The sequence below is a fragment of the Zea mays genome, chromosome 3 (assembly GCF_902167145.1).
Source record: "Zea mays cultivar B73 chromosome 3, Zm-B73-REFERENCE-NAM-5.0, whole genome shotgun sequence".
NCBI classification, from domain to species: Eukaryota; Viridiplantae; Streptophyta; class Magnoliopsida; order Poales; family Poaceae; genus Zea; species Zea mays.
The window spans coordinates 41660176-41685768 of record NC_050098.1 but is presented as its reverse complement, the minus strand read 5'-3'; the positions used below and the strand labels follow the sequence as shown (position 1 = coordinate 41685768).

The following is a 25593-nucleotide window of genomic DNA, read 5'->3' as shown; positions in this document are numbered from 1 at the left end:
CTTTGCACACATATAGTTTGGCACTCTTCACAATTGTAGTTCCTTCATGAATTTCCATTAGTTTTACCCAAATCTCATGAGCGGTTGTGAGATTCTTGATACGATTGAACTCATTTATATCAAGAGCATCATAAAAGACATTCATGGCTTGATCATTTGTGAGGATATTCTCATTATCACTAACGGATGGTTCATCTTCCTTCAATACAACAAATCCATCTCTAACAATTGGCCAAATTTTTCCACCCATTGCTCTAAGATGCATTGACATTCTTATTTTCCAATAATCATAATTGTTTCCATCAAAGTGCGGTGGCTTCCCAATGTGCACATTGTTGTTACTAGCCATTTTGTCCCACTCCGGGATGATTAGATCCACAAACAATGGAGTCCTCGGCTCCGATACCACTTGTAGGATCTAGGACACCGGCTAGAGGGGGGGTGAATAGACGGTTTTGACTAAAAACAACAATACTGAGTAAATTTAATCAATTCAACAAGAGGAATAAATTTACTAGTGTCAATAAGTGAACAATGTATGAAAGACAACTACGGAGATTGAATACTTGAAGAACAATAAGCAAAACACTAATCAATTGCAAGGCAATACGTAATGCGAGAAGGAATAGACACTGAAATTTATCCCGTGGTATCGGTGATTTGCCGATCACCCCTAATCCACGTTGAGGTGGACTTCAAGCTCTCACTTGCTCCTCTATCAAGACACGACTTGATCTTTGAGCCAAGTGGACAAGAAATCACTCAATACCTCGATTCCACTAATGTCACCTTTGCCGCTCCGGCGAGGTAGGCGCGAACCCCTCACAATCAACACCGCGGCTTCTCCACAATCTTCTTGGAGAGCTCGACGGAGACAATCACCCGAGCCGTCTAGGAGGCGGCAACCTCCAAGAGTAACAAGCCAACGACGCTTGCTCGGTGTACCACCTAGTGCCTCAAGAATCACCAAATGATGCAAATGCACTAGGAACCCTCAATCTCTCACTAGAATGCAATCTCAAGCAAAGAGTGTGAGAGAGTGAGTTGGAGGATCACAAATGAGCTCAATGTGTGCAAGGAATGGCCAAGAGAGGTCTCACACACGAGCTACCCTTCTATTTATAGTCCCCCATCTAAAACCAACCGTTATGTGCAAAAGGGGGCAGTTCTGCGCACACGCGGACCGTCCGCGCCCTAGGGCCGGACGGTCCGCCGTACACCATAACGGCTATAACGACCGTTGAAACATGTCAGAGCAGACTCAAAAGGTGGGTCCGGACAGTCCGCCCTTCAAGGCCGGACCGTCCGCGACCTGGCAATTTCAAACACCCGAGCCTCGGATCAAACGGAGTTAACACACGCGGACCGTCCGGCTATAAATCCCGGACCGTCCGCGACCTGAGACAGTACTGTCCGGACTGGTCCCCCGGACCGTCCGTAGTACAATTCTATAAAAAACACACAGTCCCTGTCCAAAAACGAGTTAGACACATGCGGACCGTCCGCGCCTCACCGGCGGACCGTCCGCCTATAATTCAGGGACTGACCCGAAGCCACCTTCCTCTGGTCAGGACTGCGGACGGTCCGGCCCTAAGGCCCGGACGGTCCGCAGTGCAAAAGAACACAGAGTCAATACAAATGGTCAAACCTCGGACCCTCTGGAGGATCGCGGACGGTCCGCCCCCAAGGACCGGACAGTCCGCGCGACCAAGACTTCTCAAGTTTCAAACAAGCTTTTGAATGAACTTTTAACTCACAAAATGAGAAGCGCTGTTAGTCCTTATGCAAATGCAACTACTTGATGCTCTATGAGGCACTAAGTTTTACACAGATCTAAGTCATTGACCCCTCTTAATAGTACGGCTATCTAGCCTACTAATCCGGTCAGGTATCTTCTCTAAACTCCTTAAGACCGGCAAAAGTAAAACCTATATTATACCTTTGCCTTCATCTGATCCACAACCAATGTGTATGACTCTTCAACATTCTTATTTCTATGTGGTCCAACCCTGCATTCTTATTTCTCCAAGAATCGTTAGTCCACAAGTAGTTGTCATTAATTACCAAAACATTACCAAAGGGGCCTAGATGATTCACAGCTGCTCCACCCCGCGCCGGTTCTCCCGGACCCGCGGGCACGAGAGCTGCTGCCGCCGTCGGTGGGAGGACCGCCCCCTACGTCGCGCGCGCTCCCCCGATCTCCCCTGCGCTCGGGCCGGAGTGGGGGTCAGGACCGAGCGCCGCCGGTGGGGCCCTCACCGCCGCGAGCACCGCCTCTGCCTGACTGTTGTGGCGACCGGGGTTCCCGCGGGGGTTGCAGCTCCGAAGGATCCTCCCGCGCCAATCCCCCCGTCGTCGGTTGTCGATACACATCCTGTCGTTGGTCCGCTGCCTCCTCCACCGATCGCCCACGAGGGATCCACCGTCGCCGCCCTCGCCACTGCCCGCGCGGAGCACGCGGCGCGACAGGCACGTCTGCGGGAAGCAACCCTCGTGTGGGAGCGCGAGCGCGAAGCCGCCGACGCTATCGCTGCTCAGATTGCCGCGGCGGAACAACTCCTCGTCGCGCCTGCGGCCCACGACGGCGGGGCCACCTCCTCTGACACCGTGGGGGACGTGTACGGTGTCCCGACCGTCGGGACCGAGCCCCGTGCCATCCCCACGATGCTCTGGCATGACCCGACTGACCCACTCGTGGCTCAGCTTCACCTTCAGGCTGGGAGTGTCCAGAACATTCGCCTCATGGTTTCTGTCGTCCTGGAGCCAGAGTCGCCATCCTACGCACGCTGGCGGGACTTACTCCTCCTTACCCTTCGCCGCTACGCCCTGGATGACCACGTCCTCTGCGACCCTACCGGCGTGGCGCCGGCTGCCGCGTGGGTCCGCCTCGACAGCATCGTGCTCACCTGGATCGTGGGGACGATCTCTGTCGACCTCCACAGCCTCCTCCGGAACCTTCATCACGCTCGAGCTGTTTGGCTAGCCATCGAGGGCCAGTTCCTGGGCAACGCCGAGGCCTGGGCTCTCCGCCTCGACGCGGCCTTCCGCATCTTCGTCTAGGGGGACCTCAGCGTAGGTGAGTACTGCAGCAAGATGAAGACCATGGCGGACTCCCTTGGTGATCTAGGCTGCCCCGTGGAGGACCGCATGCTCGTCCTCAACGTCCTCCGCGGCCTGAGCGATCGCTACACCCACCTCCGGTCCTTGATCATGCATCAGCGCCCCTTCCCTACCTTCCTCCAGGTCTGCGACGACCTTGCTCTGGAGGCGATCACTCTGGGTGCTCAGGCTGCATCGATCTCCGACCCGGGGTCCTCGTCCTCCTCGACAGCCCTGGCGGCTATCACCCGACCCGTCCACCTACTCTGTCACACTCTGCCCTTGGCCCTCATCCATCCGGGCCGAGCAGGGGCGGTGGGGGTCGAGGTGGCGGATGCGGGGGCGGTGGCCATCGCCACCGTAGTGGCCGTGGTGGTGGTGGTGGTTCCTGAGAGCACCTAGAGGGGGGGTGAATAGGTGATCCTGTAAAAACTTAACTTATAGCCACAAAAACTTGTTAAGGGTTAGCACAATAATTGCCAAGTGGCTAAGGAGGAGATCTTGCACAATACGACAATCACAAAGAATTCAACACAGAGTAGACACGGTGATTTATCCCGTGGTTCGGCCAAGTACAACACTTGCCTATTCCACGTTGTGGCGTCCCAACGGACGAGGGTTGCAATCAACCCCTCTCAAGCGGTCCAAAGATCCACTTGAATACCACGGTATTTTGCCTTGCTTATCTTTATCCCACTTGCGAGGAATCTCCACAAATTGGAGTCTCTCGCCCTTACACTTAAGATTCACAAAGAAGCACGGAGTAAGGGAGGGAAGCAACACACACAAATCCACAGCGAAATGCGCACACACACGGCCAAGAATCGAGCTCAAAGACTATCTCACAGTTTCTCACAAGAACGGAGCTCAAATCACTTAGAATCACAAACGGATGTGCTAAGACTGAGTGTGGATGATTAAGAATGCTCAAGAGTTTCTTGGTGTTCTCCTCCATGCGCCTAGGGGTCCCTTTTATAGCCCCAAGGCAGCTAGGAGCCGTTGAGAACAAATCTGGAAGGCCATCTTTGCCTTCTGTCGTCGGGCGCACCGGACAGTCCGGTGCACACCGGACAGTGTCCGGTGCCCGATTCCTTTCCTTATTTAGCGAAGCCGACCGTTACAGATCTGGGAGCCGTTGGTGCACCGGACATGTCCGGTGCACACCGGACAGTCCGGTGCCCCCTTCCGACCGTTGGCCCGGCCACGTGTCCCGCGCAGATCGCGCGGCCGACCGTTGGCCCTGGCCGACCGTTGGCTCACCGGACAGTCCGGTGCACACCGGACAGTCCGGTGAATTTTAGCCGTACGCCGTCAGCAAATTCCCGAGAGCGGCCTCTTCGGCCGAGGCAGCCTGGCGCACCGGACACTGTCCGGTGCACCACCGGACAGTCCGGTGCCCCAGACCGAAACAGCCTCTTAGCTGTACACAGCCAAGTCTTCTCTTCTCTTCTTCTTTCTGTTTCTAACACTTAGACAAATATATTAGTACACAAAACCAATGTACTAAGGCTTAGAAACATACCTTTGCTCTAGATTTGCACTTTGTTCATCCATGGGTATTGATTCACATTTAAGCACTTGTGTTGACACTCAATCACCAAAATACTTAGAAATGGCCCAAGGGCACATTTCCCTTTCAATCTCCCCCTTTTTGGTGATTTATGCCAACACAACATAAAGCAACTAGAACAAGTGCAAAATCACTTCAAATAAAACTCAAATTGATTTTGATTCAATTTTGGCATATATGGATCATCCTTTGCCACCACTTGGTTTGTTTTTGCAAATCAAACTCAAATCTCTATCTCTAAGTCAAACACACATGTTGAAGCATAAAGAGAGTCATTCTAAAAGAGATTGATCAAAAAAAACTCCCCCTATTTCCCATAATCAACACTTCTCCCCACAAGAAGCCAACTTTTGTCAAGAGAGACAATAAGAGACAATAAAAGCGTTTGACAAAACAAAAACTCTATTCTACTATTTTCAAAATCTCTCAAGTGGTAGCTGATCCATTTATCGCTTTGGCCTTTATTTTCTCCCCCTTTGGCATCAAGCACCAAAACGGGATCAATCTTGGCCTTTTAACCCCATTGCCTCACCAAGATCTTCAATAAGAATACAAGGGCAATAAGAGTCTAAAGATGAACTTGGAATAAGTTACCCTCTCATCGGAGTGCAGTGGAAGTCTTTCATGGTCCAAGTCCACCTTTTCCTTTCAATCCTCCTTCGAGACTAAATTATCAAACCCAAGCACATGGTTAGTCTCAAAGGGTCAAGTTGTAACACATCTCCCCCTAAACATGTGCATCACTTTGCAACGGACTTGTGAGGTCCAGGGAGTGTTTTTACAACTTGAGCACCATAAAAAGCAATAAAATGCAAAAAGGAACATGATCAAAAGCATAAGTACATGTATGCTACAATTCAATCCAGGTTCCGCGAATCTAAGATATTTAGCTCACTACGCAACCTGCAAAAGGTCTTTTCATCTAGAGGCTTAGTGAAGATATCGGCTAGCTGGTTCTCGGTGCTAACATGAAACACTTCGATATCTCCCTTTTGCTGGTGGTCTCTCAGAAAGTGATGCCGGATGTCTATGTGCTTTGTGCGGCTGTGCTCAACAGGATTCTCCGCCATGCGGATAGCACTCTCAGAGCCATTGGCAATTTTGCCATTATCATTTGTGGGCTTCGCCAGTATGCCATCGGACCCACAAATCATAGACACAGACGATCCCACCAGTCATAGACACGGGATGGCATAATAACAGACAGCCAAATTTAAGAGTGGCAAAATAGCAAATTTCTCAGCACTCTCATTGTCACATAGGAGTGGGACTTTGCTCAGATTGTAGCCAAAGTCCCGGAGGGTTTGCCTCATCCAAAGCAGTTGCGCGCAACACTGACCTGCGGCAACATACTCGGCCTCAGCGGTGGATAGGGCAACGGATGTTTGTTTCTTAGAGTTCCATGACACCAGGGACCTTCCTAAGAATTGGCACGTCCCCGATGTACTCTTCCTATCGACCTTACATCCGGCATAGTCGGAGTCTGAGTATCCAACTAAGTCAAAGGTAGACCCCTTTGGATACCAGAGCCCGAAGCAAGGCGTAGCAACCAAATATCTAAGAATTCGCTTCACCGCCACTAAGTGACACTCCTTAGGATCGGATTGAAATCTAGCACACATGCATACGCTAAGCATAATATCCGGTCTACTAGCACATAAGTAAAGCAAAGAACCTATCATTGACCGGTATGCTTTTTGATCAACGGACTTACCTCCTTTGTTGAGGTCAGTGTGTCCGTCGGTCCCCATCGGAGTCTTTGCGGGCTTGGCGTCCTTCATCCCAAACCGCTTTAGCAGATCTTGCGTGTACTTCGTTTGGGAGATGAAGGTGCCGTCCTTGAGTTGCTTCACTTGGAACCCAAGGAAGTAGTTCAACTCGCCCATCATCGACATCTCGAATTTCTGCGTCATCACCCTGCTAAACTCTTCACAAGACTTTTGGTTAGTAGAACCAAATATTATGTCATCGACATAAATTTGGCACACAAACAAATCACCATCACATGTCTTTGTAAAAAGAGTTGGATCGGCTTTCCCAACCTTGAAAGCATTAGCAATTAAAAAGTCTCTAAGGCATTCATACCATGCTCTTGGGGCTTGCTTAAGTCCATAGAGCGCCTTAGAGAGCTTACACACATGGTCGGGGTACCGTTCATCCTCGAAGCCAGGGGGTTGCTCCACGTACACCTCCTCCTTGATTGGCCCGTTGAGGAAAGCGCTCTTCACATCCATTTGGTACAACCTGAAAGAATGGTGAGCGGCATATGCTAGCAAGATACGAATTGATTCTAGCCTAGCCACAGGAGCAAAAGTCTCCTCAAAGTCCAAACCTGCGACTTGGGCATAACCTTTTGCCACAAGTCGAGCCTTGTTCCTTGTCACCACCCCGTGCTCGTCCTGTTTGTTGCGGAACACCCACTTGGTTCCCACAACATTTTGCTTCGGACGAGGCACCAGTGTCCAAACTTCATTGCGCTTGAAGTTGTTGAGTTCCTCCTGCATGGCCAACACCCAGTCCGGATCTAGCAAGGCCTCCTCTACCCTGAAAGGCTCAATAGAAGAGACAAAGGAGTAATGCTCACAAAAATTAGCTAATCGAGATCGAGTAGTTACTCCCTTGCTAATGTCACCCAGAATTTGGTCGACGGGATGATCCCTTTGAATCATCGCTCGAACTTGGGTTGGAGGTGCCGGTTGCGCTTCTTCCTCCATCACTTGATCATCTTGTGCTCCCCATTGATCACACGTCTCCTTTTGATGAACCTGTTCATCGTCTTGAGTTGGGGGATGCACCATGGTTGAGGAAGAAGGTTGATCTCGTTCATCCTGTTCCTGTGGCCATACTTCTCCAATCGCCATGGTTCGTATAGCGGCCGTCGGAACATCTTCTTCATCTACATCATCACAATCAACAACTTGCTCTCTTGGAGAGCCATTAGTCTCATCAAATACAACGTCGCTAGAGACTTCAACCAAACCCGATGATTTGTTGAAGACTCTATACGCCTTTGTATTTGAGTCATAACCTAACAAAAACCCTTCTACAGCTTTGGGAGCAAACTTAGAATTTCTACCTTTCTTCACTAGAATGTAGCACTTGCTCCCAAATACACGAAAGTAAGATACATTGGGTTTGTTACCGGTTAGTAGCTCATACGAAGTCTTCTTGAGGAGGCGATGAAGGTAGACCCTGTTGATGGTGTGGCAAGCCGTGTTCACGGCTTCCGACCAGAAACACTCGGGGGTCTTGAATTCTCCAAGCATTGTCCTCGCCATATCGATTAGCGTCCTGTTCTTCCTCTCTACCACACCATTTTGCTGTGGTGTGTAGGGAGCGGAGAACTCGTGCTTGATCCCTTCCTCCTCAAGGAACTCCTCCATTTGAAGGTTCTTGAACTCGGACCCATTGTCGCTCCTTATCTTCTTCACCTTGAGCTCAAACTCATTTTGAGCTCTCCTGAGGAAGCGCTTGAGGGTCCCTTGGGTTTCAGACTTATCCTGCAAAAAGAACACCCAAGTGAAGCGAGAAAAGTCATCAACAATAACTAAACCATACTTACTTCCTCCTATGCTCAGATAGGCGACGGGTCCGAAGAGGTCCATATGCAGCAGCTCCAGGGGTCTTGAAGTGGTCATCACATTCTTGTTGTGATGCGCTCCTCCCACTTGTTTACCTGCTTGACAAGCTGCACAAGGTCTATCTTTTTCAAAATACACGTTAGTCAAACCTATCACGTGTTCTCCCTTTAGAAGCTTGTGAAGGTTCTTCATCCCCACATGTGCTAAGCGGCGATGCCACAGCCAGCCCATGCTAGTCTTAGCTATTAAGCATGCATCTAGACCGGCCTCTTCTTTTGCAAAATCAACTAAATAAAGTTTGCCGTCTAATACACCCTTAAAAGCTAATGAACCATCACTTCTTCTAAAGACAGACACATCTACATTTGTAAATAGACAGTTATACCCCATATGACATAATTGACTAACAGATAGCAAATTATATCCAAGACTCTCTACTAAAAATACATTAGAGATAGAATGCTCATTAGAAATTGCAATTTTACCTAACCCTTTTACCTTGCCTTGATTCCCATCACCGAATATAATTGAATCCTGGGAATCCTTATTCTTGACATAGGAAGTGAACATCTTCTTCTCCCCCGTCATATGGTTTGTGCATCCGCTGTCGATAATCCAGCTTGATCCCCCGGATGCATAAACCTGCAAGGCAAATTTAGGCTTGGGACTTAGGTACCCAACTCATGTTGGGTCCTACAAGGTTAGCACATATATCCTTAGGGACCCAAATGCAAGTTTTGTCTCCCTTGCATTTTGCCCCTAACTTCCTAGCAATTACCTTCTTACCCTTTCTACAAATAGCAAAGGGAGCATTGCAAGCATAATAAATGGTAGAAGGTTTGTTCACAACTTTTCTAGGAACATGAGCAAAATTTCTCCTGGGCATATGCACAACATTTCTCCTACACATATCTCTATCATGCTTATAGGAAGAACTAGAAGCAAACATGGCATGAGAATCATAAACATGTGAATCAAAATCATTATAAGCATTTCTAGCATGTCTCCTATCATGGTACAAGAAAGCATGGTTCCTTTTAGCACTACTAGCCATAGGGGCCTTCCCTTTCTCCTTGACGAAGATGGGAGCCTTATGGCTTGTTAAGTTCTTGGCCTCTCTCTTGAAGCCAAGACCATCCTTAATTGAGGGGTGTCTACCGACCGTGTAGGCATCCCTTGCAAATTTTATTTTATCAACTTCACTCTTGCTAGTCTTAAGTTGAGCATTAAGACTAGCCACTTCATCATTTAGTTTTGAAATTGAGACTAAGTGTTCACTACAAGCATTAACATCAAAATCCTTACACCTAGTGCAAATTGTAATATTTTCAACACAGGAGTTACTTGCTACTTCTAGTTTAGCAGTTAAAACATTAATTTCACCTTTTAAAGAAGAAATGGTTTCATTACAAGTAGAAAGTTCACCAGAAAGTATTCCATTTCTTTTAACTTCTAAAGCAAGTGAATTTTGTGCACTAACAAATTTATCATGTTCTTCATATAAAAGGTCTTCTTGTTTCTCTAAGATTCTATCCTTTTCATTTAAGGCATCAATCAACTCATTAATCTTAGCTATCTTAGTTCTATCCAATCCCTTGAATAAACTAGAGTAATCAATTTCATCCTCACTAGATTCATCATCACTAGAAGAATCATAAGTATTAGCATTACGAGTGATTACCTTCTTTTCCCTTGCCATGAGGCAAGTGTGATGCTCGTTGGGGAAGAGAGCCGATTTGTTGAAGGCAGTGGCGGCGAGTCCTTCGTCGTCGGAGTCGGACGAAGAGCAATCCGAATCCCACTCCTTTCCAAGGTGTGCTTCGCCCTTGGCCTTCTTGTAAACCTTCTTGTTCTCTCTCTTCCCATTTTTTCCTTGCTCTTGGTCACTATCATTTTCGGGACAGTTAGCAATAAAATGACCAAGCTTACCGCATTTGAAGCATGATCGCTTTCCCTTGGTCTTGGCCTTGCTTGGCTGTCCCTTTCGACCTTTTAGCGCTGTCTTGAATCTTTTAATGATGAGGGCCATCTCTTCATCATTAAGACCGGCAGCCTCAATTTGTGCCACCTTGCTGGGTAGCGCCTCCTTGCTCCTCGTTGCCTTTAGAGCAATGGGTTGAGGCTCGTGGAGTGGCCCGTTCAACGCGTCGTCGACGTATCTTGCCTCCTTGATCATCATCCGCCCGCTCACGAATTTTCCAAGTACTTCCTCGGGCGTCATCATCGTGTACCTGGGATTCTCACGAATATTGTTCACGAGATGAGGATCAAGAACGGTAAAGGACCTGAGCATTAGGCGGACGACGTCGTGATCCGTCCAACGCGTGCTTCCGTAGCTCCTTATTTTGTTGATAAGGGTCTTGAGCCGGTTGTAAGTTTGAGTTGACTCCTCTCCCCTTATCATGGCGAATCGTCCAAGCTCGCCCTCCACCAACTCCATCTTGGTGAGCATGGTGATGTCGTTCCCCTCGTGAGAGATCTTGAGGGTGTCCCATATCTGCTTGGCATTGTCCAAGCCGCTCACCTTATTGTACTCTTCCCTGCACAAAGACGCTAAGAGAACAGTAGTAGCTTGTGCATTTTTATGAATTTGTTCATTTATAAGCATAGGGCTATCCGAGCTATCAAATTTCATTCCATTCTCCACAATCTCCCATATGCTTGGATGGAGAGAGAATAAGTGACTACGCATTTTGTGACTCCAAAATCCGTAGTCCTCCCCATCGAAGTGTGGAGGTTTGCCAAGAGGAATGGAAAGCAAATGCGAATTCGAACTATGTTGAATACGAGAATAATCAAATGAAAAGTTCGAATTGACCGTCTTTTTGTAGTCGTTGTCATCATCCTTTTGGGAAGAAGTAGACTCATCACTATCGTCGTAGTAGATGATCTCCTTGATGCGCCTTGTCTTCTTCTTCTTCCCTTCCTTCCGTCTATGCCCCGAGCCGGAGTCGGTAGGCTTGTCGTCCTTCGGCTCGTTGACGAAGGATTCCTTTTCTTTGTCGTTGATCACGATTCCCTTCCCCTTAGGATCCATCTCTTCGGGCGGTAAGTCCCTTTGTGAAGAGAACGGCTCCGATACCAATTGAGAGCACCTAGAGGGGGGGTGAATAGGTGATCCTGTAAAAACTTAACTTATAGCCACAAAAACTTGTTAAGGGTTAGCACAATAATTGCCAAGTGGCTAAGGAGGAGATCTTGCACAATACGACAATCACAAAGAATTCAACACAGAGTAGACACGGTGATTTATCCCGTGGTTCGGCCAAGTACAACACTTGCCTATTCCACGTTGTGGCGTCCCAACGGACGAGGGTTGCAATCAACCCCTCTCAAGCGGTCCAAAGATCCACTTGAATACCACGGTATTTTGCCTTGCTTATCTTTATCCCACTTGCGAGGAATCTCCACAAATTGGAGTCTCTCGCCCTTACACTTAAGATTCACAAAGAAGCACGGAGTAAGGGAGGGAAGCAACACACACAAATCCACAGCGAAATGCGCACACACACGGCCAAGAATCGAGCTCAAAGACTATCTCACAGTTTCTCACAAGAACGGAGCTCAAATCACTTAGAATCACAAACGGATGCGCTAAGACTGAGTGTGGATGATTAAGAATGCTCAAGAGTTGCTTGGTGTTCTCCTCCATGCGCCTAGGGGTCCCTTTTATAGCCCCAAGGCAGCTAGGAGCCGTTGAGAACAAATCTGGAAGGCCATCTTTGCCTTCTGTCGTCGGGCGCATCGGACAGTCCGGTGCACACCGGACAGTGTCCGGTGCCCGATTCCTTTCCTTATTTGGCGAAGCCGACCGTTACAGATCTGGGAGCCGTTGGTGCACCGGACATGTCCGGTGCACACCGGACAGTCCGGTGCCCCCTTCCGACCGTTGGCCCGGCCACGTGTCCCGCGCAGATCGCGCGGCCGACCGTTGGCCCTGGCCGACCGTTGGCTCACCGGACAGTCCGGTGCACACCGGACAGTCCGGTGAATTTTAGCCGTACGCCGTCAGCAAATTCCCGAGAGCGGCCTCTTCGGCCGAGGCAGCCTGGCGCACCGGACACTGTCCGGTGCACCACCGGACACTGTCCGGTGCACCACCGGACAGTCCGGTGCCCCAGACCGAAACAGCCTCTTGGCTGTACACAGCCAAGTCTTCTCTTCTCTTCTTCTTTCTGTTTCTAACACTTAGACAAATATATTAGTACACAAAACCAATGTACTAAGGCTTAGAAACATACCTTTGCTCTAGATTTGCACTTTGTTCATCCATGGGTATTGATTCACATTTAAGCACTTGTGTTGACACTCAATCACCAAAATACTTAGAAATGGCCCAAGGGCACATTTCCCTTTCAGTTCCGGCGGTGGTGCCCGTGGCACCGCACCGACGCCGGGACCCCAGCAGGGTGCGCCTTGGCCCACTTTTCACCACCCGTGGTCAAGGCGCATCTCCATGTGGCTGTTCCAGGGGCCAGGTTCTGAGGCGCGTCCCCCGGCGGCCCTGTTCGCTGGTGCGCAGCCAGGGTTCGCCTTGGCCTCTCTGTCACCCTGGACCTCGACACCTGCCGCCTTGTCTTGGCCCATGCCGCCGTCTGCTCCACCGTCCGGGCTGGTTGGTTGGGACGCGGCCGCCCTGGCTGCCTTCTAGACTCCCACTCTGACTCCGTCGATGGGTCCCGAGTGGATCGCGGACACCGGTGCTTCCTACCACACCACTCCCGACCCTGGTATACTCACCTCTGTTCGCCCTCCTTCTTCCTCTCTCCCTTCGTCCATCATGGTGGCGAATGGCTCGTGTCTTCCTGTCACATCTGTGGGTGCCGCCGGCCGTCCCGGCTCTTTTCGCATTCCCGATGTTCTTGTCGCTCCTTCTTTGGTCCACAATCTTCTTTCCATTCGTCGTTTTACTGCTGATAATTCTTGTTCTGTTGAGTTTGACTTTTCTGGTCTTACTGTGAAGGACTCGGCAACTCGGTGCCCCCTCCTCCGATGTGACAGCACCGGCCCCCTCTACACCCTTCGGCTTCCGCACGCCACCTCTTCTTCGTCTTCGTCACCTGCCACTGCTGGTGTTTTTGCTGCCACCACGTCTCCTACCACCTGGCATCGTCGCCTTGGTCACCTCGGACGCGATGCCTTGATGCAGCTTACTCGTAGTGCCACTATCCCATGTACTAGATCACATGATGAGCATCTTTGTCCTGCGTGCCAGTTAGGCCGCCATGTTCGTCTTCCTTTTTCTTCTTCTTCCTCGCATGCTACTCATGCATTTGATCTTGTACACTGCGATTTGTGGACTTCACCTATTACCAGTATGTCAGGCTACAACTACTATCTTGTGGTGCTTGATGATTTTTCTCATTATGTGTGGACTTTCCCTTTGCGTGCCAAGTCTGAAGCTTTCCCCGCCCTCCGTCACTTCTTCGTCTGGGTGTCCACTCAGTTCGGCCTCACCATTAAGGCCGTCCAGTGTGACAATGGTCGGGAGTTCGATAACTCCACCTCCCGCGCCTTCTTTCTCTCCCACGGGATGCACTTGCAGATGTCTTGCTCGTATACCTCCTCCCAGAATGGCAAGGCTGAGTGCATGATCCGCACGACCAACGACACCATCCGCACTCTTCTCCTCCAGGCGCACCTACCGGCACGTTTCTGGGCCGAGGGCCTCCACACCTCTACCTACCTCCTCAACCGTCTCCCTTCCACTGCGTGCCCGGCCCCCACTCCTCACCAGGCACTCTTCGGTACCCCTCCGCGCTATGACCACCTCCGTGTCTTCGGGTGTGCTTGCTACCCGAACACCGCTGCCACTGCTCCTCACAAGCTTGCACCCCGTTCCACCCTCTGTGTGTTTCTCGGGTACTCCCCGGACCACAAGGGCTACCGTTGCTTTGACCTCTCCTCTCGCCGGGTCCTCATCTCTCGCCATGTGGTGTTTGATGAGTCCATATTTCCCTACTCCTCCACCATCACACCTCCCTCCTCCGACCCTGACCTTGACCTCTTCACTCTCCTTCCGACTGACGCGGTGGTCGAGCCACCTTTCCTTCCTCTCTCTGCAGGTACTCGCTCACCGCCTGTCGGTCCTACTACCGGCACGGTGCCTTGCCCGGGATCGGTGGTGTCGCCTCTCCGCGGGGCCCCATCTCTGATCGCCCCCGGGCCGAGCGGGGGTGGTGGGACTGCACCGCCTGCGGGACCGTCGGCACCGACCCCTCCGGCCCGCTTTGCCCAGCCGGTGCGCGTCTACCAGCGCCGGCTGCCGCCGCCAGGGTTCGCACCTCCACCGTCGCCACCATCGCCGCCGTCCCCACCGGTGACCTCTCCCTCGGTGGCACTGCCGGTGGCCGAGTCCCCGCCAGGGACACCTACACCTCTGTCGCGGCCATCCGCGGCACGTGTTGAGACGCCGGTGTACCACCCACCGCTTCTTCACCGCAACCCGCGGCACGTCCACCCGATGGTGACGCGGCACGCGGCTGGTACCCTGCCGCCCCGGGTCCTAGCGGCCACGACCGGAGACTCGCAGGTTTCTCCGGTTCCCTCCTCCGTCCGGACCGCCGTGCTGGACCCCCACTGGCGTCGAGCGATGGAGGAGTACGCGGCGCTCGTCGCCAACCAGACGTGGGATCTGGTGCCCCATCCGCCCGGCACAAACGTCGTCACCGGCAAGTGGTTCTGGACGCACAAGCGGCGGGCCGATGGTACCCTGGAGCGGTACAAGGCTCGCTGGGTTCTTCGGGGCTTCACTCAGCGCCCCGGAGTCGACTACGATGAGACCTTCAGCCCGGTTGTGAAGCCGGCCACCGTCCGCATGGTGCTCTCGCTGGCCCTCGCTCGCTCCTGGCCAGTTCACCAGCTCGATGTCAAGAACGCCTTCCTGCACGGTGCCCTCACCGAGACCGTCTACTGCTGTCAGCCGGCGGGGTTCGTGGACTACTCTCGTCCTGACATGGTCTGCCGGCTCAACAGGTCCCTCTACGGCCTCAAGCAGGCCCCCCGGGCGTGGCACTCCAGACTGGCTACGTTCCTGGTGACCCTGGGCTTCGTGGAGGCCAAGTCAGACACGTCTCTGTTCGTCCACCATCATGGAGCCGAGACTGCCTACTTGCTTCTCTACGTGGATGACATTGTCCTCACCGCCTCCAGCCCGTCACTTCTTCGCCGCCTCGTCGACGCACTTCAGCAGGAGTTTCCGGTCAAGGATCTGGGCGTGCTTCACCATTTCCTGGGGGTCACTGCTGAGCCTCGCCCCTCAGGACTCCTCCTTCACCAGCGACAGTACACTCTTGACATTCTGGAGCGGGCCCAAATGAGTGACTGCAAGCCCTGCTCCACCCCAGTCGACATGCAGGCCAAGCTCTCCGAGGCCACCGGTGACCCAGTCGCGGACCCCACCGACTACAGGAGTCTTGTCGGTGCCCTTCAGTACCTCACCTTCACCAAGCCAGACATCTCCTACGCCGTGCAGCAGGTCTGTCTCCATATGCACGATCCCCGGGAGCCCCACCTCGCGGCTCTGAAGCGCCTCCTACGCAATCTTCGGGGCACCGTCGACTACGGGCTGCTTCTTCATCGGTCTACCTCCTCCGAGCTGGTCGTCTACACCGACGCTGACTGGGCCGAGTGCCCAGACACTCGGCGCTCCACCTCCGGCTACGCCGTCTTCTTAGGCGGCAACCTAGTGTCCTGGCTGTCGAAGCGCCAGCCGGTCATTTCCCGCTCGAGTGCCGAGGCGGAGTACCGTGTCGTGGCCAACGGCGTGGCGGAGGCTACCTGGCTACGGCAGCTCCTCGCCGAGCTTCACAGTCCCCTCTCCAGGAGCACGCTGGTCTACTGCGACAACGTCAGTGCGGTATACCTCTCCACCAACCCAGTGCAGCACCAGCGGACCAAGCATGTAGAGATCGATCTACACTTCGTCCGCGATTATGTCGCCGCTGGTGCTGTTCGGGTCCTCCACGTCCCGACCACCTCCCAGTTTGCCGACATCTTCACCAAGGGTCTTCCGTCCTCGACCTTCGCCGAGTTTCGGTCCAGCCTCAACATCAGTAGTGGCTAGTTGAGTCTGTGGGGGGATCCTATTGTGTGTGATGTACTTCTTCTTTTCGAGTCCAGTCTGTAAACTCCGCTGCGACGGAAGTTCAGACTGCGGGGGGATGTTAGAATATGTGGATTAGGCCCATGAGGCTAAGCCCATGTGGCCCATGTATAAACCCTATATAGCCACCCCTAGGGTTGGCCCAGTAATCTGAGAATCATTCTTCCCAACAAGAATAACAAGGCAATCATCATTATCGTGGACAAGCAACTTCTATTGCAAATAATTGAGCAAAACACACATGTGCCCCCCTGAATAGCATCATGACCATAGAAGGGAACAATTGTGACACGAGCAATGTAACAAAGGATTGTGTTGTACCCCAGGACCAGGATTCATGGGCCGTTTAGCGCAGATTGAACTTGAAGACCCAGATGGCCTATTTATGTGGTTCGCATTTGGAGCGAATTCAGTCTGATGTCTCTGCTCCTGTGTTACCTGGAGTAATAGTAAATTGCCAATGAACCCGCCAACGCATTCCAAATCAATGGGCCAAGAACAAGAATATTATGCCAAGAACAAGAATATTATTACCCAGCCTTATCCAATTTCATTGAATAACTACGAAGTAACAAGATTACGGACTTATTGCACTACTAGGAAAGCCAATGGTAGTAGCAAAAAGTTGCTGCTGATGAGGTGAGATTAATATAATTTCATTATTTGTAGTTTTCAATGGATAAAATTGTTGTCTGAATTACATCACATAACATAAACATAAAAAGAACTCACTAAGGGGAGATATTCCGGCCGAAAGCATGATATGTCCAAGAAAGACCTTGAGATCAGCCACTACCAGCTACCACATCCATCGTTCAGCGACAACGACACCACGACCAGCGGAACATGCAGCAAGTCTTTTCTTTCTCTCTTTCTGAAGAACCAGGGCTCGATGGCAGCCTCACAGGCTCACACCCAAAGGTCATGTAACCGTAACAGAAGGTACATAAACTGCCAGAAAGAAACACAAATCTCTTGGGCAACTCACTGTTGTCAAGTCCAGATAACCAGAAAGTGCAGTTCTACATTGTAGCATCAACTGCGAAGTGGATACCCATATATTAAACAGAAAAGGAGTAAAAGACATTCTGAAAGAGGGTGGCACTAACACCCTTGTTAGAGATTCTGTGCAAATTTGAAATTTATATCCAAACAGAACACATCCCATGTCATGTGGGGCCACACCTATGCGCGCCAACAGCAGGCCCACAGCAGTGCGCATAAGGAAGGCACGACTAAGGCAAGTGGCTAGATTGATGGCTAAATTGATAGGCCTTAATGGCAGGGGGATTGGTTACCAAATAAGTAATTGCCTAATTAGTTGTTGCCTAGTTGGTCGGATTGGTTTCCAAATAAGTTAGTTACCTAATTAGTTGTTGCCTAGTTGGTCAGGTGGCCTATTTATAGTGGAACCGTGAGACATGAGGAATAAGAAAAGTATTATCTCTAATCTCCTATCTCCCTGCATTCTCTAAGCCTGCGGCTGAGGAACCCCTCGCCGGAGAAGACGAACAGCAGCTACGAACTACGTAGTCGCGGTCCAGCCGCTCGAGGGCTCAACGCCCTTGACATCCCATGGTGATCTTAAAAGCTCAAATAACCAGTGACAATAACAGAAAAAGGCTAAAAAACTACCTATCCGCTAATAACACAGCATGAACTGCAAGCACATTGGATCAATAGTTTCACAATTTCGATGTTTACTTTGTGAATCTGAAATGAACTATGTGTCATATTCAAACAGGAAGGTGGTACATGTTGGACTTGCAACAAACGTATGCTAACTGGAAACAAATTACCAACACTAACAGAAAAAACACTACCATTCTATCGAGTTCTTGCAAGGAAACTAATGAGCCCCCACTGAATTTGAATCACCAGTGTCCATCACAATATTCACATTGTGGCAATCCATCCACAAAGCTTCTTCATCGGCACCATACAGATTCAATTTATGCTTAGGATGGCAGTCTCTCTAATTTAGAAGTCCTTCAGACAACTCAGTGCAGGGCTCCACACGTTCTTTCTACTCATCGACATCCCAACTTAGGTCCTCATCATCATCTTCCACAGAATTAAGACGTCTCCGGAGATCCTCCACTTTGCTGACAGAGCTTGACCGTTTGCTAACCCCATTCTTCTGATCTTCATCGCCAACATCCTCAATCTCCTCCCAGCTAAGATCTTCCTCCTGCACTAATGGTTGAGGCACCACTGAGAAATCACCCCCCTTAGATGAGTCAGCAGCCTCAATCTTCTCTTCTTGTCTGGTCCCATTGCTTGCCTTTGGAGTCGATGCTTCAAAACTTGATTCACCGTTACCATCCTTGGCTGCAGCCAAAGCAACCTCCTTATCGTCGGCCAAATCATTTTCAGCTGCTGCTTCTTGTTCCATACTGCCCTCTGTTTCACAGTTAACAGGCTCCGCTGCTTGCTCCTCTTTCTTATCTACCAACGAGTTTGTGCTGTCTTTGTGATCACTAGTATTGGCATCTTCAACATCATCATCATCGACATCCCAGCTGAGTTCTTCATCCTCCTCCTTTGACATGGCCCTGCTCACAAGTTTGGTGCGGACATCCTCTGCCTGCTTGAGCTTATTGACAGCAAAGAAATACCTTGACCAGAATGTCTCGTAATCCACAACTGACGGCACAAGCCTCTCCACAAAGCTCTCCAATCCAGGGCTTTCATGGAGCACCGTCTCTATCTGTTCCTTCATCTCGTCAATTGAGAACAAGGCACTCCATTTACCAAAGCCCTCAGAATCTTCAGGCTCCTCAGTGAACGTGGCAGGGTCCGCACGCAACGCCAAGACCTGGGCCTCGAACCTGGTATACTTCTTGGTCGGCAAGGAAGCGCGCCAGGACGCACTGGAAACAGAGCCGTCGGAGGGGCGGGCAGCACGGTCACCATCAACACCGTCAGCTTCAGCGGACCGGAGGGCCTCGTTGGCATGCGAGAGGAGCCCAGCGGCGGCGGCACCGAGGTCGTCAACGGCCTGGCCGACAGACTCAAGCCTGTCGGAGGCGACAGACGCGCCGGCCTCCAGCGCGCCAGGTAGCGCTGAGGCGGCGCGCGCGGCGGCGGCCCGGAGCGCGGCCGTCTCGAGGCGGAGCCCCGAGCCGAGGTCCTCGAGGTCGCGGCGGTAGCCTCCCAGGACCGACTCCGACCGCGACGCGAACGTACTCACCAGGCCCCCGAAGCTCCACCCGCCGTCTGAGCTTTCCCCAGCCGGCGCCCCCTCCTCCCCATCCACCGCCGCCACTTCCGCATCGATTCCCTGCTCTCCGTCCTCCTCCGCCGTGGAGGCAGCCTCCTTCTCATTCTCATTGCGCTGCGCCTCAATCTCCTCCGCGAGCGTCCTGATCAGGCCGCCAAAGCTCCAGCCGCCGCCAGAAGATTCTCCCTCCTCATCTGCCGTTGCCGTTGCCGTTGCAGCCGCCGCCGCATCAGCCTCCGCTCCCCGCTCGAGCTCCTCCGACTCCGCGGCGGCTGCAATGGCCTCCTGCTCTTTCCGCTGGGCTTCAATCTCTTCCGCGAGCGTCTTGATCAGCCCGCCGAAGATCCACCCGCTGCCGGGGACAGCCTCTCCATCGGCACCCCTCTGGGCCTCCTCCGCCTCCGCGGCGACGGCGGCCGACTCATTCACTTTCCGCTGCTCCTCGATCTCCTCCTTGAGCGTATCGATCAGGCTGCCGAAAATCCACCCCCCGCCGGACTCTTGGGCCGCCGGCTCTTCCTCGCCCTCCTGCTGCGGCTCCTCACCATCCTCCTTGGCAGGGGCAGAGAAGACGGAGCTGAAGAAATCCATGCGCGCGCGGATCGGGATTCGGATTTGGATCTGAGCGAGGACAAGGCGGGCGGCGGTGGCGTCGGGGATAGATATATAGATCTATCAGGCACCTGCCGTCGGCGAGAAATTTTCCCCTTCAATCAATCTTTGGATGACGAGTGGGGCCCTTCTGCAGTGAGAAAAACTGCAGCTTGCCACGAGGGCAGAGGGTGTGCTACTGCTAGTGGGCGGTGGCTGACTGCTGATCATGGGTTGGGGGCGATGCGATCTGGAGTTTTGCACCATCCGACGGACCAACCAGGCAGGCGGAGCTCAACTCTGAAAATTGTGGAAGCCGAGCTTTCTGCCCACTAGCGGTTCTGGATCCACTAACGCTGGATCAAGGTCTAGCCATGGCTAACGGAAATTGTGGGAAATAGCTCCACGTCCTCGTCTCGTCTGCGCGACGACGAACGCTTGAGATATTTTTTCTACATCTCTATTTTCTTGTGGAGATAAAAATTTATCTTTCATGTTTTTTCTGTGATTGTAAAACCTAGAATTTAGTCTACAAAATATTTGTAAAAATGCTGGACTTATGGCATATCGTTCAAAGTGCAGATCAACAAGTTTGTAAAACTTGGTGGGAACAACTTGTTCCTTACTATGCTGATATATTGGGTGCTATCTTACCGTGCAAATGTGGTATAAAAGCTGACCCAGCTAGGCTTGTTCGTTTTTATCGTTAATCCATATGGATTGGGTGGTATTGAATCGGTTTAAATTTATAGCAAGTCAAAATTCATTTCAATACACTTAATCTATATGGAATATGAATAACTAAACAAGACCTAAAGGCTTATTTATTTTATAGTTAATCCATGTGGATTGTGTGGGATTGAGTCGGATTAAATTCATAGTAAGTTAAAATACATCTCAATCTCACTCAGGTCTAGTTTGGGTATTCTAGTATTGACCTCAACATATGTGGATCTGAGTGAATACTAGAGTATCCAAATAAAGCCTGAGGGTGTGAAGACCGATGTTTTTTCAGACTGCATCTTGATAAATCTCAACAAGTACCTTCATGTTTTTAAACTTTTACATTGCCATGATTTTATTTTATCAACTTAGAGTTGGACATGTGAGAGTTGTAATTCATTTTGATTACACATGTTCGTTTGGACCTATGGTTTATTTACATATTTTCTGAACGGTTGTTGGCGTACCTGAATGATATTTTTTATCCAATCCTTAATGCTCTTTCTGACCCCTCAAACGCGGTGAGTTTTCTTTGAAAAAGCCTTTCAAACTGCTCTGCTTATTTATAGAATTTGAAGCTACATCATCTTGTGGGCTGTGATTAGCTTAGTTGATACTTAATACATTCTTTTTTATTTGTCGCGTTTTAGTTCAAAAATAAACTAATCAGCGACAAATATTCGAGAACAGAGATAGTTGTCGGAGACCATAATTAGGGGTACCCTCAAGACTCCTAATTCTCAGCTGGTAACCCCCATCAGCATAAAGCTGCTAAGGCCTGATGGGTGCGATTAAGTCAGGGATCAGTTCATTCGAGCGACTCGATCACGCCTCGCCCGAGCCTAGCCTCGGACAAGGGCAGCCGACCCCGGAGGATTTCCGTCTCGCCCGAGACCCCCCTCTGACGGTGAACATATTTCCGGCTCGCCCGAGGCCCTGCCTTCGCTAAGAAGCAACCCTGACTAAATCGCCGCACCGACCGACCAAATCGCAGGAGCATTTAACGCAAAGGTGGCCTGACACCTTTATCCTGACGCGCGCCCCCCGGCAGAGCCGAAGTGACCGTCGTCACTTCGCCGCTCCACTGACCGGCCTGACAGAAGGACAGCGCCGCCTGCGCCACTCCGACTGCAGTGCCACTTGACAGAGTGAGACTGACAGGCAGTCAGGCCCTGCCAAAGGCACCATAGGAAGCTCCGCTTCGCCCGACCCAGGGCTCGGACTCGGGCTAAGTCCCGGAAGACGGCGAACTCCGCTCCGCCCGACCCAGGGCTCGGACTCGGGCTAAGTCCCGGAAGACGGCGAACTCCGCTCCGCCCGACCCAGGGCTTGGACTCGGGCTCAGCCCCAGAAGACGACGAACTCCGCTTCGCCCGACCCAGGGCTCAGACTCCGCCCTGGCCTCTGCCGACGACCTCCGCCTCGCCCGACCCAGGGGCTCGGACTCGGCCTCGGCCATGGAAGACAGACTCGACCTCGGCTTCGGAGGAGCCTCCACATCGCCCAACCTAGGGCGCAGGCCAGCCACGTCAACAGGAGGCGCCATCATCACCCTACCCCGAGCTGACTCGGGCCGCAGGGAACAAGACCGGTGTCCCATCTGGCTAGCTCCGCCAGATAGGCAATGATGGCGCCCCGCATACTCTATGACGACGGCGGCTCTCAGCCCCCTTACGGAAGCAAGAGGACGTCAGCAAGGACTCAACCGCTCCGACAGTTGTCCCTCCGCCAGGCTCCATCGCTCCTCCGACGGCCACGACATCACACCAGCTGGGTGCCAAAATCTCTCCGGCTGCCACGACGGCATGTACTTAGGGCGCTAGCTCTCCTCCGCTAGACACGTAGCACTCTACTGCACCCCCCATTGTACATCTGGATCCTCTCCTTACGCCTATAAAAGGAAGGACCAGGGCCCTCTTAGAGAAGGTTGGCCGCGCGGGGACGAGGACGAGACAGGCGCCCGCTCGGAGCCGCTCGCTTCCCTCTCCCGCGTGGACGCTTGTAACCCCCTACTGCAAGCGCACCCGACCTGGGCGCGGGACGAACACGAAGGCCGCGGGATTCCCACCTCTCTCACGCCGGTCTCCGGCCGCCTCGCTTCTCCCCCCTTCGCGCTCGCCCTCGCGCTCGACCCATCTGGGCTGGGGCACGCGGCGACACTCACTCGTCGGCCCAGGGACCCCCCCGGTCTCGAAACGCCGACAGTTGGCGCGCCAGGTAGGGGCCTGCTGCGTGTTGACAAACAGCTTCCCGTCAAGCTCCAGATGGGCAGTCTCCAACAACCTCTCCAACCCGGGACGGTGCTCCGTTTCGGGAGTCTTGAGTTCATGTCCTTCGACGGCAGCTACGACATGATACTTCTTCCACCGCCGCGCGACAACGACAATGGCGGCCGACAGCCCGCCCGCCGGCGGCGGAATCGACGACGTCTTCCCCGCGTGGTGGAAGAGCAACTTTCGAGCTCATCCTGCCCTTTCCCCGCCGGCGGAGGGGAAGGCAGGGCGACCAAGGCCAAGCAGGAGGCAGCGCCTCGTCGGCTGTCGAGCGAGTCGACAGTACCGGCACCCCAACGAGGGGCGCACCGGGTATCAACTTCGCGCCTGAGACGAAGACGAGCGCCGTCCCCCCGCGACACGCCGATCCCGAGCAAGCGGACGACGCCAGCGCGCTCGCGGAGAGCTTGCTGGACGTCACCCTCGTACCTGAGATGACGGTGCAGTCAGTCCCCGACGTGACTTTGTCGCCGCTCGTCGACCAAGAGGTACCGACCGATTCCCATCCCACGTCATTCCGGTTCAGCCTCAACCCGCCTAGCGACCTTGCTTTGGCGGGCGCTCTCGTAGAGGCGAGTCCAAACCCTCTGGGGTTTCGCATGCGGTCGCCTTGGGACCGGCTGACGGACGTCTCGACCTACGGGCCCTCTGGGTCTGAGGAAGACGACGAGCCCAGCATCTATTGGGATTTCTCTGGACTTGGCAACCCCAGTGCCATGCGGGACTTCATGACCGCATGTGACTACTGCCTCTCCGACTGTTCTGACGGCAGCCGCAGCCTCGACGACGAGGACTGCGGCCCAAGCCGCGAATGTTTCCACGTCGATCTAGGGGGTCCCTCCGAAGGCAATCATCTCGGCATGTCGGAGGATGGTGATCTCCCTAGGCCGGTGCCCCGCGTTGACATCCCACGGGAGCTAGCTGTGGTCCCCGTTCAGGCGGGGGGCCATGACCCACAGCTCGAGCAAATCCGCGGGGTGCAGGCCAGGCTCGATGAGGGAACAGGAGCGCTTGAGCCGATCCACCGGGACGTCGGGCAGGCATGGGCGGGCCAACCCCCGGCCGGAGAAATACGTCATCTGCCCCAGGGTTTCCAGCACCGCGTCGCCGACGACGCCAGGGTCAGGCCGCCACCCGCATCTAGTGGCGTCGGCCAGAACCTGGCTGCAGCAGCGATGCTTCTCCGCGCAATGCCGGAGCCATCCACCACCGAGGGCCGGCGAATCCAGGGGGAGCTCAAGAATCTCCTGGAAGGCTCCGCGGTCCGACGGGCCGAGAGCTCTGCCTCCCGAAGGCAGGGATACCCCTCGGAACCTCATGCCGCGACTTCCCGATTCATGCGGGAAGCCTCGGTCTACACCGGGCGCACGCGCAACACCGCGCCTGCGGCCCCGAGTCGCCTCGGCAACGAGCACCATCACCGCGACCGTCGGGCCCACCTCGACGAGAGGGTGCGCCGAGGCTACCACCCCAGGCGTGGGGGACGATACGACAGCGGGGAGGATCGGAGTCCCTCGCCCGAGCCACCCGGACCGCAGGCCTTCAGCCGGGCCATCCGACGGGCACCGTTCCCGACCCAGTTCCGACCCCCGACTACTATCACAAAGTACTCGGGGGAGACGAGACCGGAACTGTGGCTCGCGGACTACCGTCTGGCCTACCAACTGGGTGGAACGGACGACGACAACCTCATCATCCGCAACCTCCCCCTGTTCCTCTCCGACACCGCTCGCGCCTGGTTGGAGCACCTGCCTCCGGGGTAGATCTCCAACTGGGACGACCTAGTCCAAGCCTTCGCCGGCAATTTCCAGGGGACGTACGTGCGCCCCGGGAATTCCTGGGATCTCCGAAGCTGCCGGCAGCAGCCGGGTGTGTCCCTCCGGGACTACATCCGGCGATTCTCGAAGCAACGCACCGAGCTGCCCAACATCACCGACTCGGATGTCATCGGCGCGTTCCTCGCCGGCACCACCTGCCGCGACCTGGTGAGCAAGTTGGGTCGCAAGACCCCCACCAGGGCGAGCGAGCTGATGGACATCGCCACCAAGTTGGCCTCGGGCCAGGAGGCAGTCGAGGCTATCTTCCGAAAGGACAAGCAGCCCCAGGGCCGCCCACCGGAAGATGCTCCCGAGGCGTCGACTCAGCGCGGCGCCAAGAAGAAAGGCAAGAAGAAGTCGCAAGCGAAACGCGACGCCGCCGACGCGGACCTTATCGCCGCCGCCGAGTACAAGAACCCTCGGAAACCCCCCGGAGGTGCCAACCTCTTCGACAAGATGCTCAAGGAGCCGTGCCCCTATCACCAGGGGCCCGTCAAGCACACCCTTGAGGAGTGCGTCATGCTTCGGCACCACTTCCACAGGGCCGGGCCACCCGCGGAGGGTGGCAGGGCCCGCGACGACGACAAGAAGGAAGATCACCAAGCAGGAGAG

At 53.2% G+C, this 25593-nt stretch overlaps 1 protein-coding gene across 1 annotated transcript; it reads right to left on the bottom strand.

Annotated features, from left to right (window-relative positions):
- Positions 1-18012: 18012 nt before the first annotated feature.
- LOC103650001 (BSD domain-containing protein) lies at positions 18013-20700 on the bottom strand. The gene has a single exon (XM_008675682.4). The coding sequence runs from the start codon at positions 20166-20168 to the stop codon at positions 18381-18383; it is 1788 nt and encodes a 595-aa protein (XP_008673904.1). The 5' UTR covers positions 20169-20700; the 3' UTR covers positions 18013-18380.
- Positions 20701-25593: the final 4893 nt, after the last annotated feature.

Bases quoted from the DNA above. Each gene is read 5' to 3' on its own strand.
- LOC103650001 (XM_008675682.4), bottom strand. From the start codon at position 20,168: ATGGATTTCTTCAGCTCCGTCTTCTCTGCCCCTGCCAAGGAGGATGGT.